General features: G+C 41.7%; 1 protein-coding gene across 3 annotated transcripts in view; it reads right to left on the bottom strand.

Moving 5' to 3' along the window:
- Positions 1-15430, bottom strand: part of KLF7 (KLF transcription factor 7) — an 87510-nt gene that overhangs the window by 42277 nt on the left and 29803 nt on the right. Inside the window, exon 2 of one of the 3 annotated variants that reach the window (XM_078450953.2) lies at positions 1458-1886. In XM_078450953.2, coding sequence (XP_078307079.1) covers positions 1458-1886 — 429 coding nt within the window. Of the gene's footprint in view, positions 1-1252; positions 1887-15430 lie in introns of all 3 variants that reach the window. The other 2 variants (XM_060623202.3, XM_060623203.3) reach the window with 2 other exon arrangements.

Here is a 15430-nt window from a genome sequence, read left to right as displayed (position 1 = left end):
GCGCACCGGAGCCTCAAGGGGCCTTAGGCCAGTCTGCGTGACAGACGTGGCAAACGGGGCCCGGTGAGGTAAAGGGACACTCTCAAGGTCACAGAGCTAGTTAGTGGCAGGGTTAGAACCAGAACTAGCTAGTTCGTTTTTCTGATTTTCCAGCCAATGAACTTTTCACTGCACACGTCCTTGGTGGCACAGACCAAAACCCGCCGCAGAGCACCAGGAAGACGAGCTACAAGACCAAAAAGAACTCCCGCCAGCCACTTCTCCTGGCTCAAATCCAATCACGCATCTCTCTCTGGCTACACTCTCACTCTGCTGCTTCTGCTTCTGGAGCTCTTTCCTACTCAGTTGCAATGTACAAGCAGTATGCACAACCATACAGGCGATACAGCCGGGACTCATTTAAAAGCCACCAATGACAGTAATTGCTCCTAGGATGCTAACGCCAAGAAGAAACACCATCCCTAAGCTTGCGTCTCAAAGCACACGACGAAACACAGGTTTCAAGGAAAATGCCAATCTCACTCTTTTCTCTATAAACCCCACTCTTCCAAATTATCCCATTGCTCCAAAGATCACTACGATTCCTGGGAATCACGCAGATAGTCCTGAGAAAAATATACAGTCCCCGCCGGTCCCTGCCCTCCCCTACCACACACAGCGATGTAATCACTTTAGCAACTTCTCGGTAACAAGCTCATTAAAAAGCAATTCTGCCATCTCCCCATAAAGCACGCGCCAGAGAACAATGCAAAAGAGGAGATGCCAATTAATTATAGAATGATCACATCTAATGAACTCTGAAACCCTCCTGCTGTTGGTGACTTTGACGAAAAATCGGGGACGCCCCGACTACCTTGCGTAACTGTGAATTCTTTCAAATGGGCCTCCTCAGATTCCACGGTTGATCAAGGCTGCAGAACTACACTCCTGAAACACCGAGGAGTGTCGGGAGGTGACAAGTGCCCGGACGGCCGGAGCCCCCCCATGGGGGCATCCTTGGAACCGCCTGGTTCCATGCCGGGGTTGGCACCGCCCGGGAAAGTACCGCACGGCCAGCCCGGGGCCTGCACCGGGGGCCTCTGCGGGGGCTCAAGGTCACGCGTGCGTCCCTCGGCTGCCCCGCCCCCGACCCTCGGGCCTGGCTCCCACCCCCCGAGGCAGCACGAGGCCGCTCCTCGGAGCCCCGACGCCCTTCCCACCGCGAGGCTAGAGGAGGAGGAAGAAGAAACCACGTGCGGCCAACTTGTACCACTACCTGTGTGAGTCCTCTGGTGGGCCTTTAGGTGGGAGCTTTTTGTATAAACTTTCCGGCACCCGTTAAACTGACAGCGGTGAACCCTCTTCTTGTTTTCGGGGCACGCCTCGGCCCCCACCCCTCCTTGCTCGCTGTCGCTCTGTCCGCTCTTAACTGTCCCCGCTGCCGCCACGGCCGCCGCCGCCGTCGCCACCCCTCCCACCTTTACTGAGCCGAGCGCAGCCTTCTTGGCCACCAGTTTCAACGTCACCGTGCCATCCACGGCTGAGAGAGTCTGTGAGGTTTTGACCAGATGGCGGCTGAGCTCAGGGGACGAGGGGGGCGTTAATGAGGTCACTGCGTTGAGCTGGGCCTGGTTGACGGCCGTGTAGCTGTCGAGAGAAGAGCTGGTTGGCTGGAGGCTGAGGCAGGTCTCAGAGAGCAACTTGTCCCGAGAGAGCAGAATGTCCACGGCCGAGCTCTTCTCGCAGATGGTGGCTTCCACGGGGAGCAGCAGTGGGTCCAAGCGCCGGAAGCTCTCCTCAATGCACGGGGGAGGAGAAGCATGGAGGAAACAGTCCAAGTCCTCACCGAAGGTCTCCGAGATCCTCCTGGGCTCCGTCTGTAGGTAGCGTTCCAATTCAAGGCATGTCTGCAGGGGGGAAGGCGGGAGGGAGAGAAACAGCCATCAGAGGCAAAGAACACCATGAGGCCACATGTTGACAGGCAGAGCAGGGAGACACAGAGAATGGTTTCGCGGCCGGAGTCTGAAATTCTCTTGGTGGAAGGTCTGACCTTGTTATTTACTCCCTGAAGGCTTCTGAAGGGTTCCTAAGGGCCACATCATGTGAGTTTAATGAAGGGGAGCTAGAGGCCCAGAAGGGCTGTCTCGCCCCGTCGGAATCCCAGAGAATATTCAGGGTTAAAGTCATCTCCTGCCCTACAACCCAAGTCGGCAGGTGAGATGCTCCAAGCAGCCCCAGGAGTTCCCGCGTAAGCAAGAGGCAAATAGAATCAAAGTTTTTCATACCAAAACAAGACTTCCCGTACTCCACGTTCATTTTTCAAATAGACGGGGGCAAGTCACAAAAATAAGTCAATTTTCCAACCTGCCCTGAAGAACAAACCATACCCACCCAAACTAAGAGGTGACCTCGGCCACGATGAGCCAACAGCAAGCTCTGCCTCGGATTCCCTAGCTGGCAGGAACAGACACTGTTCTCAAGAATGCCTCTCACAGAATCTTTGATGTATAAGACAAAACTCCCATTGTCTACAGCAAGTTATTCAAAATCCGATTGCTACCTATTTTGTGGCAAGAAGCATGAGTCCCATTACAATGGTTTAGTATCTCTGACTATGTGATAAGAATAGGTTCAAACACAGCTATTTGACTTGCTAAAAGATAGGACCCAATAGATTTCAACGTAAAGCTTTCACCTGGTAAAGAAATAGAGCAAACTGAAGAGTTCAGAGTTGCAACAAATCTTCACCCATGGTGCTCCTCAGACTTTGTAAGATGGTGGAAATGCTGTTGTGGCAACAGTGTGGATATTTAAGTTTGTACTAGAAAGCTCTCCTCACTTACAAATCCCACTTTTCCAGAATCTTGTGTAAAACGATGGCACTAACTTGCACCATCAGCTCAATTTGCTCTGGTTTCTGGGCTCCAACAAAGAAACACTGATGACCAATTTAAAATGAGACTAGCTCCTAATTTACTGCCTCCGTAGAGCATCTTCGATTTCAACCGATGTTCAGAATCTAGGCTTTTATTCTGTTAAGAATAGATTTTAATGATATGCCTCATTGTGCTGTATATGTTAAGGATTTTATTTTGGTGACATTTCAAAAGGTTGTTTTTGTTTTGGTCTTTGTTTTTCTCTTATCCCATTTATTCTCCCATATATTTGTAATAGAGATGCGCTATCAGTGGGGTTTACCTTTCCCCGGATATAGAATTCATAGAACCATGGAGTTTCAGAGCTCTTTGTCTGGATTTTATATAGACTGTGCTTCTTTACCATGTGCATATGTCAGCATTTTACCTGTTTTTCTTAGACTGCATGCAATAGCCATTGCCATTGCTTCCCTATTTTGACAAGGTTCTAGCTGCATTTGCACTAGGCTTAGTACTTAACCTCTAAATCAGAATCCATTGATGGTCACTGCCTTTGGTATATTCTCTGCCAGCCTGCCCTTCAAGGCTTCCAGTCCCCATCTGTATCCTCATGACATCTCATGCCCGACTTTTCCTCCTTGCTTGTCTCACTCCACTCCTCCTCTCTGAATAACCCAAGCTCTACCTGTGAATTTTTCTTTCCTATTTGCCAAAGTATCTACTACCACCGTATAAACTTTAAACTTCAAAATCTTTAAATCACTACTTATGGTCTCTCACTGGTTATACATTTATTTGTCTTGTGTCTTCTGTTTATTTTTTGTTAGTATTTTTTATTGCGGTATAATTGACCTATAACATTGTATCATTTTCAGGTGTGTAACATAATGATTCAATACTTGTATACACTGCAAAATGATCACCACAGTAAGTCTGGTGACCAAAAAGATTGGTTTTTAATCAGCCTTATGGTAAAACTCTGCATTAGCGAATAAGACAAAATAAGATTTTTAACTATGAATTAACTTTGGCTTTCACTGTTGACTTTTAATAGTATAAACTAATGAACGAGTCTAATCTTCATTCAACACTCATGTCACAAGTTTTCACTCAACTCCTGTGTTCACAGCAAGGTACAAGGCTTTCTGTGTGTTGGAAGCAGATATTAATAGATCCATGCGAGGTAGGTGCGCAATAAGAAATTACAAGCTAAAAATGACATGAATTTACAAAGCAAAGTGATACCAAATAACATAACATAAAGTATATTGATGAGTTCTTAGGGGATGAGTGGACAATGAATTCTACATTCTATAATATAATGGTATTAATCAAGAAAAGCTTGTGGGAAAAGTCAGTTTTGATTCTGTTGTACTTACTGATTAAATAACAGCTCTGGTTGAGTAGCTTCCCATCACTTCATATTTGAAACCAACACTGCCACCTTCTCAGGTCTAGAAATTTGCATTATCTTCAGTTGCCCCTCTTCTGAATTCCAGGTCTCAAAAATTTCTTTTCCCTTTTTCCATCTCATTGCTAGAAATTGCCATTTATCTCTCTCCAATAATGAAACCCTCAGGCTTAGCTCCAGTGAATTCACTTCTGAATCTTACTCCTAAAACCTCCCTTTAAGCTCCTCTTCTCTTTTAAAACCCTCACCTACCAAGCACAGTGCCTGGCACCCAGCAGGTATATAATATCTATCAAACAAGGACAAAATCAACTTTATACTCTTACTTTGATTATTCTATCTCCTCCACTCCACAGAAGTCATCTCCTGACACCCTATCCTGGACCATGCTGAGGCCAGCAATCTTAGAAATGAACACTAATACATGTCTTCTGGAACGTAACTGTAATGCTTCTTCAGCTTTGCCCAAAACTGATGAACCAGATCTTTGAGACACAGATATGTTCTGGGTAAAAATCAGCTGAATCATGGATGATAAGTTGTCCTTGAGGCAGTTTTTTGCTTCACACACAAAGATTATTTCACAACATAGTCACCTCTGTCTTTTGATAGAGTTTCTGTATGTCATGTTTTCTTACATACTTTCTAGCTCAAAGATTTGAAAGCCACTAAGAAATTGTTGTGATCGTTAGGAAGCTCAGATCTCTTCATATTCAGAGTTGTGGGCAACTGAGAGATTCTAAACACATTTACATACTTTTCTGGGAAGTTAAAAAAAATAATCTACCCAGTATGCCCTAGTTTAAATCCCAGGGGCACACAGGTCACACTAATGATCTAAAGATAGAGATACATCTACTAAAATGTGGGAAATGCTGGACCACTTAAGAGCAGCTATCATTTGCAACCCTAATGCAGGGCATTCTTATTCCATCTGAGAATCAGAGAAGCAGGAGTACCCATCAGGATGTGCTGGATAACCCTATGAAATCATTTTGTAATGGTTTTTGTCTTGAGAAATCCCCTTCTTATAATATTCTACTTAGAGAGAAGAGAAGATTTTGTTAATCAGAAACTCATCAGAAGTGCTGGGAAATAAAATGTCAAGAATGAGAATTTTAATGTTAGATTATTTATAAGCCAAAGAGAATGTTTATCTCCAATGTTTTTCTTTAATGATTACAAGGACTCCCTTAAGAAATGACTCTGATGTTTAATTGGAATTTACTCATAGATGTTAATACATATATACAGAGAGAGAGGTTTATATGGAAATAAACATGTATATGTGTGGGGGGGTTTACATACATATTTCCTAGCTCTGTCTGTAGGAAGAGTCTACAAGCAAAGACACCTTGGTAGCAGTGAGCGCGCCTACTATACAGATCTTGGTTTCTAAATATCATCATCCAATAAAGGGAACCAGGGCATATTGGAGAAACAGTTGATTCAAAGTGTGGGGCAAAGTAAATAAAAGATGAGCCTAGACTATCTTGTGGTACTGGAAGGTAAGGAAGTGTTCATAAAGTGGTAGAGATATGTCAGAAAGACTCAGGAGCCAATTTGAAGGAGCTCTCAGTGGCCAAATCTGGACAATATGAGCAATAGCAATGAATAGTGATAATGTATTTTTAACACATGGAATAAAATTAATATCTATGAATCCATAGTGATATAAATAAATACTTGAATCAATAAACAAATGGAAAGGGTTAGCTTCTCCTTCTAATAAAACTGTAATTAATAAACATAGAAGTGATGATGGAAATAGAAAATCACCATTAAGCAAACAAAAAAGTAATAATGACTACAGGCAAGAATCACCAATGGATGCTAAAATTAGTACATGAAACTATAATGAGAAGCAAGATATTTGCCAGTCTCAAAGTATCCCCCCCCCCCAACAAGGTGGATATATTTTGACTACATAAACAAAAATAATAACTTAACAGTAGGGAAGCCTGGCATGCACCACTTTAAATATACGATCAAAGTCAGCAGCACCAGTAATAAAACATAATCATATTTTGTACCCTGGTATGACAGGCTGCAAAGGGCACAAAATTATTCTATTCCATTCCTGCCAAAAACATATAACCTCAGTGTAATCATGAGAAAACATCAGAACAACCCAAACAGAGGGCCATGCTACAAAATAACTGGCTAGTATTCTTTAAACCATATCAAGATCAGGGGTGCCTGGGTGGCTTAGTCAGTTAAGCATCTGACTCTTGGTTTCTGCTCTGATCATGGTCTCATGGTTTTGTGAGTTTGAGCCCCCATCGGGCTCTGCACTGACAATGCAGAGCCTGCTTGGGATTCTCTCTCTCCCTCTCTCTCGGCCCCTCCCCCACTTGCATTGTCTTTGTCTCTCTCAAAATAAATAAATAAAAACTTTAAAAAATATATCAAGATCATGAAAAAAAAGGAGACTGAGAAGCTGTCCCTGATGAGGGGACTAAGAAGATATGATAACTAAATGCAATGGATTTTGGATAGGAAAAAGACATGGATGGAAAAAATCATTTAATTCAAATAAAGTAAACAGATTAGTTAATGGCATTGTATCAATGTTAATTTCCTGGTTCTGATCATTGTACTATGGTCATGAAACATTAGGGGAAGCTGGGCAAATGTATACAGGAACTCATGCACAATTTTTGCAACTTTTCCGTAAGTTCAAATAATTTCAAAAGAGAAAGAGGAAAAAAAAAAAAAAGAAATGACCATTAGCAAACTAGGAGTGTCTCCAGATTGCAAATTTGGATGTAAAGTTCAAATATTTGTTTATCTACCAGAACCAGAGATTTACTCTGTCCCAATGACACTGTAGCTAGCAAACCCCAACTCTGAGACAGCAGATGTCAACTTAATTACATAAATTATGCCTTTCCAATACTTCATGTGGGAGATATGAGACTTCCCTCAACCTGACCTAACAATACAACTTAAGAGTTGAGCCGCTGGATCAACTTCCACTCCCTCAAAAATCCATTACAGTCAGCAACGGGAAGGAAATGTACCCAAGTACCAAGTAATTTTCTTATTATTTATGAGGTCCAAATGAGCTTTGTGAAGACACTCCAACATCTCAACTTCAAAATGTGTGGTTTCTTCTCCTAGTTTCATAACATCAACTGAAATTGGTTTTGAAGTCATCTTAAAATTTGATCATCCTGAAGTCTTTTTTAATACTCTCTCCATTTTGTTCATAGTACTTACTGAAACATGCTTATTAAAAGTGATAACCCAAGCCTTAGTTTAAAAAGAAAAAAAATTCAAACCTATTACTGCCATGCCTACAACTTCTGTGACAGGTTCTGGAGGCAGAAATTGACAGAGAACAGAATAACCCAAGTCTTGTAGCACAAATTAAGTTCCCCCAAATCTCCCAATGTTGGCAAGAGGTAGTTACTTTAATGGGATCAAGAAATATGTAAGAAACTTGGCCATATATGGGCATGATGATGCCAAGGTTACCAAATGGTTTTCATTAAACCTGTCCTTCTCTCATCATAAATTATATGAAATTTGTCATTCAGGATTGCAAACATCTCCAGTCACTTTTGCCATTTCCCCTACAACCCTCCCCTAAAGATTCTCTTTACCTATTTTTCCACTCTTTACTTTCCCTCGTATTCATATGCTTGATATAATCTTTCAACTTCCCTCCCACTAATCATTCTTTCATTCAAAGTTCAACATGGTCTATCTTCTTCAGGAACTTTGGTCTAGAAAAAAAAAATGGAGTTAAGAAAATATGCTGACTGCCAAGTGTTGAAATACACACCTCCTCAATCCTGGACAAATAAACAGTATCTCCAAAATGAATCTATGAGTCCATAGACTGATGGTATGCCTGGTTTATTAAGATCATAATCTCCTTGTGGTTTTAGTTTGCATTTTCCTAATGACTAGTGATGTTGAGCATCTTTTCATGTACCTGTTCACCTATTAAGGTCCTCTGCCCATTTTTAAACTGGATTATTTGTTTTCACGCTATTGAATTGTACGAGTTCTTCATATATTTTGGGTATTAACTCCTTGAGTACAAGGTTTGCAAGTATTTTTCCCCCACTCCACAGGTTTTCTTTTTACTTTATTGATGATTTCTTTTGCTGTGCAGGAGACTTTTAGTTTGAGGTAGTCCCACTTCTTCATTTTTTATTTTGTTGCTTCTGCTTTAGGTGTCATATCCAAAAAATCATTACCAAAGCCCACGTCAAGGAGCTTTATTCCTATGCTTCCTTCTCGAATGTTTTCTTTACACCCATGCCAGCATGACATGGGTGCAAAGGAAAGGGAACCCTTGTACACTGTCGGTGGATCATAAATTGGTGCAGTTTATATTAAAAAACCAGTATAAAAAAATTAAAAATAGAACTACCATATGATCCAGCAATTCCACTTCTGGGACTATATCCAAAGGAAACAAAAGCACTAAGTCAAAAAGATATCTGCACCCCCATGTTGATAGCAGCATTATTTTTAATAGCTGAGATAAGGAAACAACCTAAGTGTCCATTACTGGATGAATGGATAAAGGAGTTGTAGAGTATATATACAATGGAATATTATTCAGCCGTTAAAAAACAAGGAAATACGGGGCGCTGGGTGGCTCAGTTGGTCAGGTGTCTGACTCTTAGTTTGGTTCAGGATATGATCTCACGGTATGTGCTAATGAGTCGCGTGTTGGACTCTGGGCTGACAGCGCAGAGCCTGCTTGGGATTCTCTCTCTCTCTCTCTCTCTCTCTCTCTCTCTCAAAATAAATAGGTAAACATTAACTAAAAACAAGGAAATCCTACCATTTGTGGCAAATGGGTGGCCCTTGCAAAAATTATGCTAAGTGAAATAAGTCAGACAGAGAAAGAAATATGCTGTATGATCTCATATATGGAATCTGAAAACAAACAAAACAACAACAAAACTCATAGAAAAAGAGATCAGACTTGTGGTTACCGAAGGCAGAGGGTTGGGGGAGAGGATATTAGAAAAGGTGGTCAAAAGGTATATGAGATATATAAGAACTAGAGATGTAATGTAAAACATGATGACTACAGCTAACGCTGCTGTGTGATATACAGAAAAGTTTTTAAGAGAGTAAATCCTAAGTGTTCTCATCACAAGTGTTCTCCTTCTCATTTCTTTCTTTTTATTGTATCTATATGAGAAGATGGATAATGGGTGAACCTACTGTGGTAATAATATATGTAGGTCAAACCATCATGCTGTGCACCTTGAACTTACAGAGTAATGCATGTCAATTATTTCTCAATAAGAAAGAAAATTTAATAAATTAATTTTTAAAAATTACAATCTTCTTAAAAGCAATGATCATATTCCTTAAGTTACATGAGTACTCAAACAATAACAGTAATATTTCAGAAATAAACTTCTCCCTTATTATCTCAGATGGCGAAGATATCTAAGTGTTCGAAGTGGTGTAAAGTTGTAAGAGTTAGAACTTTCTAAAAGAATGAGCTAAAATCTCCTTACAACCCCCATCCATAACCACCACCATAACTACATCCATAGTCAGTTGGGCACACTCTAGTCCAGTCTCCTCAATGTCATCCCTTTACAAACCAAGTGTTTAGAACATAAAAAGTTCTTGTTTTCATTTCTGTATCTTTTAATGTGAACATAAGATAAAGCCATTGGTCCAATATTTTTGCCATCACTCGTTACTGTGTCCTTATGATTAATTATTTGGAGTCTTTGTATCCATGAATACTCAAGTTGGTGAATCAAACACAAGACAGAAAAGAAAAGAAATCGCATTTTGTGAATTATTTTTTTCTGGAATAGTATAGAGTCAATTAAATAAAATGCCACCTACGACTACCTATGTTTATAATTAATTGTCAGTCATTTGTGGTCCCTTTAGCCAGCTACCCTTAATGCCAATCATTCTACCTATTTCATTCACCTAAAAGATCCAAGAGTTAAAAGGGCAAAGAGATCAAGCAAACCGGGGAAAGAATATAGATGCAAAAATATAAGGATATATCATTTTCTATTTCATGGAAACTCGCAAAGTCATGTTCTTCTGAGATCAGACCTGGACCTGATGATGATATTGATGATGATGATGATGATGATGGTGGTGATGGTGATGATATTAACGGTGACGATGCTTCTAGCAAGGAAGAGGTGAACTCTGTTCCCAGAAAGAATGCTCACCCAGGTAATTGCACATGCAAGTAACTGCATCCGGCTACCCATGGGAGCCCCTTCCGATATTTATTATGTGTGGTTTTGTCACGTGCTATTAACCATGGTACCACCATCCCCAAAGAGCATGAAGTGCAGAAACAGGGAGATGAATCCCTTACCTTTCTCCTGGGATTGTCCCAAAGCTTAATTACTTTTTTGCACTTTAAAATCTTCACACACATCCCAGAATGGAAATAAAAGTGACACAAGATAAGCCAGTGATAGTGGGGTAATTTGAGCTTCTTTTTAAAAATTATCTTCTAAAATACTCTTTTTTTCCTAATTCCTTCTTAGATATACTTTATACTTTATGTATACTTTATACTTTTTATACTTTATACTTTTTAGCAAAATCTGTATTCCTCTGACTCCTGAAACCAACTCTGTAGGACTGCAAAGCTTGATATGCATGGGAATTTTGTGATTTTTTTTTCCCTTTAAAGGATGATATGTAATGGTTCTGACATGTTTCAAGTTTTTAAAAATTAAGTCAGAGTTGAAAGATGGGAAAGGAAGTGGACAGCACCGTCAGAGAGTTCTGGTACCATTTTTCTTGGGAGTGAGTGGAGAGATAAGAAGCACCATGATTATGATTAATAGGTTCATTTAAGCCCACTGGAGAACCTCAGACACCAAGTAGTTGGACTTTATTGCACATCTTCCTGGGTTTCAACATTTTAAAGCGGGTTTGAGGAGGAGAATGTAATATTAAGTTTAACCCATGGTAGAGACTGTGTATGAGCCAGTGACAAGAATCAACCACATAAGACCCAAAAAATGATTCCTGTTAAACAAATATTCACTGTTGACTTTCATTGCCAGGAAATATTAAGGTGGAAGGCTAGGAGAGAATGATTTTGTCTGGAAAATAAAGGTAAGTAAATATATAGTACAAGTAAAAATCTCCTCCTGAATTTTTTAGCTATTAGGCTAAAAAAAAAACCAACCGCCCCAAAGCCACATCAATAGCACACCCCAGAGGTGCAACAGCATTACACATCACTGTCAGAACTGCTGAATTCCACGAAACAACCATGGGACTACAATGTCAGATCGCATTCCTTCCCTCTGTTTCTTACATCAACCGGTTGCTGGAGATGAAACCAAATTAAGTATTTCCCTCTGGTAATGTGTAAATTCTGACAGACAATGCAGTGAAAATTAATTGAATTCTAAACCAACATGAAAGTTAGGAAATGTGTACCAAAACTTCTTCAGCATCTCTCCTCTCCCCAACTATTTTCCACATACAGGGCCGCCTGGGTGGCTCAGTCGGTGAAGTGGCTGACTCTTGATTTCAGCTCAGGTCATGATCTCATCGTTCATGAGTTCTAGCCCCACATCGGGCTCCACACTGACAGTGTAGAGCTTGCTTCAGAATCTGTCTCTCCCTCTCTCTCTGCCCCACTTGCTCTCTCTCTCTCTCTCTCAAAATAAATAACCAAAAAAAATTATTTTAAACATACAAAGAAAATATTTGTTTGTATATTCTTCCTTGGGGAGGTGGGGGAGGAAAGAGAGAAGATTAAAGGCCTGGGGAGAGGGTGCTGTCTTTGAAATAGGCCCTCTCCAATATCCCTTTCATCTTCCAAGGATTCCTTAGTTGCAGCGCATAAAAGAAATCCCCAAAACAACTCAAAGCCAAATTAAATGTTAAGGTGAGTTGTAAAATCACATAACTTGAGCAGAGCGGGGGCCCCCGTCTTACGCTCCTTGAAGGAAGGCACTGGAGTCCCCCACACCTCCAACAACTTGGAAAAGGACTCCCTCCTTCAGAATGTCTATGATCCTCAGAAATAAGTGTCCACAAGGGACAGGATGGCCCATGCCCTGAAAAGGCTTCCTACCTTGGTTCAGAGTTGTTTCTCCAGATGTCACCTGTTTCAACATACTGATCCAAAGTCCGTCACACTGGCCTCTACCCACAATTGCTGCACCTACCCTCCACCAGCCCTTTAGAAGAGTCACTCGCTATTACTTGGCTGCTGGGCTAGAACTAAATTCAAACTCATGAGTGGTCAAGAGACACCATGGCTCACGTACAGCTGGATCCCATGAGATGTGTGGATATGCTACCAAACCAAGCCCGTACTCAGTTCGACATACACTGGAGGAAACCCCATGTGTTCATTTACAGCTTGAAAACAAGTTTCATTAGACGCCCCTGCTTTGGTCATTACACTTTCATGGACGAAATGAAATTTGTGCTTTAACAGTCAAAGAAGAATCATCCTACACTGGGCCAAAGATCTAGATTTGGGCTGACAGTGAGGTTTAGGAAAGAAGAAAAATGCAGAGGAGGCACTCCTAAAGGAAAAACCCATCACTGTGCAGAAGAGTGCCAGCCAGGCCTTGCTCAGGAAGGGAGGCCCACTATCCCCACCGCTGATGACAGTCCAAGGCCTTGGGAGAAGGCTTCCCCTCTGAGGAGTGATGGCTTCCCAAGAACAACAATGGCCCTGACAGTTTTTCAGCTTCACCATTAATTTTCCATAAAGAGCAGTTTTCTCGATGAGCGCTTGTGTCAGGCAGGGCCTGATGCTTCAGAAACCTGTAATTATTCTTGGCTCCCCACCCCCCACAGCCTCTGCACCTGTGTCAGTTCAAGGCACCAGCTGGTCGTGTCTTGCCTCCTGCCTCTTAAGGGGGTGGGGTGGAGGGGTAGGGGAGCCTTCATTGAAAACCCAAACTCACATTACTTGCCTCTTCTTCCAAAACACAAAAACAAACAAAAAAAAATTTTTAACTCACCAATCTCATCCCTTCCCCCAACGGGTCTTGCCAAAGGAAACAAATAAACATTAATTGGCTAGAGAGCCTTCATTCAAACCAAAATTACTGAAAAACACAGTAACAGGGAAAGGTCTGACAAGGGGTTATTAATCCTGTTTTACAACCCACTCTTACCCAACCCCCGCCTGCTCCCGTTAACTTTGCACTCACATGCACACACACCCTCCCCAAACTCCCGGGGCCCCTTTGCACTGAGTGGCCAAGATGGGAACATGCCGAACCCATTACATCATCTCCCCTGCCTCTCCCAAATCACTCGCACAGGCTGACTCAGGCTACTGGGATTTTTTTTGTTAAAGCAAACTCATTTCATTGACTCCCTTCTGGAACACTGCTTTATCCTTTTCATTTGGATTAATTAAATATACCTTACCCCTAATCCCCCTTGAAAATCCATGTATGAGTGTTTCTTTTACCCAAAAAGCACAGTTGCACACATGTACAATGTACAGAAACATGCGTGTGTACACACATTCTCTCTCTCTCTCTCTCTCTCTCTCTCTCTCTCTCTCACACACACACACACACACACACGCACACACACACACACACACACAAAGCTTGAATCCCAAAAACAACAGGTTCAAATCCCATAGGGCCCCTTATGGCAGACGCGATTTAGTGGCTGGTGATCATGGAGGATATTTCCAAATCCAAGAGAGTTTTCAGGAACTTCCATTGTGGAATGACCTGGGAGCACTAGGAGGGGTATTTACTCTACTCCTCAGATGGTGTAAAATGGCAGCCAAAAATATAACAAAAACAAGCCCTAAGTCACTTTTCCTGACATGGATGGTTGTACATTTACTTAAGTTGAGGTACACAGAATCAACTCCCCAAAATATTTAAGGTGACTGCATATATGTGCCGCTGTACTGCCCACCCCAGTTAAGGAAATAGACAGCCCTGTGCACACTGAGGGGCAGAAGGCAAGGGATTAAGAATATTGGCCCTGGAGCTAGACTGCCTGGGTCAAAAATCAGGTTAAACTACTTACTGGCTTGCATCATTGTTGGGCAAGTTACTTAACCCCTCTGTGCCTCAGTTTCCTCATCTGTAAAATAGCTAACAGTAGCAACCACCACACAGGAGTATGTGAAAGTCCCAATCACTTGACATATGTCAAGTGCTTAGAACAGGGCCTGAAACATACACTATGTATGTTGTAGCTATTCTCTGACTAGTGTTATTTTCACTACACTTCCAAGAAGACGGTAAATATAAACAAATATAACAATGGCAGAGAAAGGGAAAATAAAAAACACCAAATAATTATCCAAGTAAAATAAACCTGTGGCGTATAAAAGGTTAAGCAAAGCAGGGGACTCTAGCTGGGCAACTTGCCTCCCGGGGGGCTCAGTTTTCTCTTCTACCAAGTGAATGGGTTGGACTTATAAGGAACCTACCATACTAGTCTGGAGTTCTATGATGCTGTGAAATCATAGTGGAAGGGTAGAGGGTGAAATGTGAGAATGGCCCCTTCAGAGCAGGTTCGAAGGAACTGACCCATGGCTCTGCTACCCCGAGGGGTGGTGAGAGGAAGGAGGTTGGAGACTCTGGAAGAAAATGGTCCTTGGACTCTGTTCTGCAAAGGATGCTGTGAAACTAATTCTCTGGTTCACCATGGATATCAGCCTCACATCTAAATGTGAACTTCACTAGAATGGAGGCTCCTCAAAGACACCTGGAGCCGTCCCTGAATCATCATGGCCTGTCTCGAGCATTTGTCAGATGAATGAATGAACGAATGAATGAAGCAACTCCCAAACAAGCCAGTCAAAAGTCAATGGTGATCACAATCCTGAGCAGGCAGGAGTACAACAGTATGAGGAAAGCCAAAAATTCTTCCTTCTTAGAACAAAGAACATCAGAAACACTGTGTATGCATTTACTACCAACATTTCTTACAGGATATGTCAGTATTTTAGGATCTAGCTATAGGTGATATTTACTTGTCTCTACAGTGTTTTTTTATTTGAAAAAGAAATAGTTCAATGTTTCCTGTCTGAGCTACATCCAGTATTCTCAACTGTGAGGCACATTTAGGTTCACAAAAGGCCACAGGACAGCCCTGGGAATATGTACCTGGGTAGGAAGTAAAAACCATTTCCTCACCTGGGACAGTGTCTCCCTCTTCTGCCACTTGCTTTTTT

This window comes from Panthera onca, chromosome C1 (genome assembly GCF_046562875.1).
Source record: "Panthera onca isolate mPanOnc1 chromosome C1, mPanOnc1 haplotype 2, whole genome shotgun sequence".
Taxonomy (NCBI): Eukaryota; Metazoa; Chordata; class Mammalia; order Carnivora; family Felidae; genus Panthera; species Panthera onca.
The sequence above is the reverse complement of the archived record's forward strand: the minus strand, read 5'-3'. Positions and strand labels throughout refer to the sequence as shown.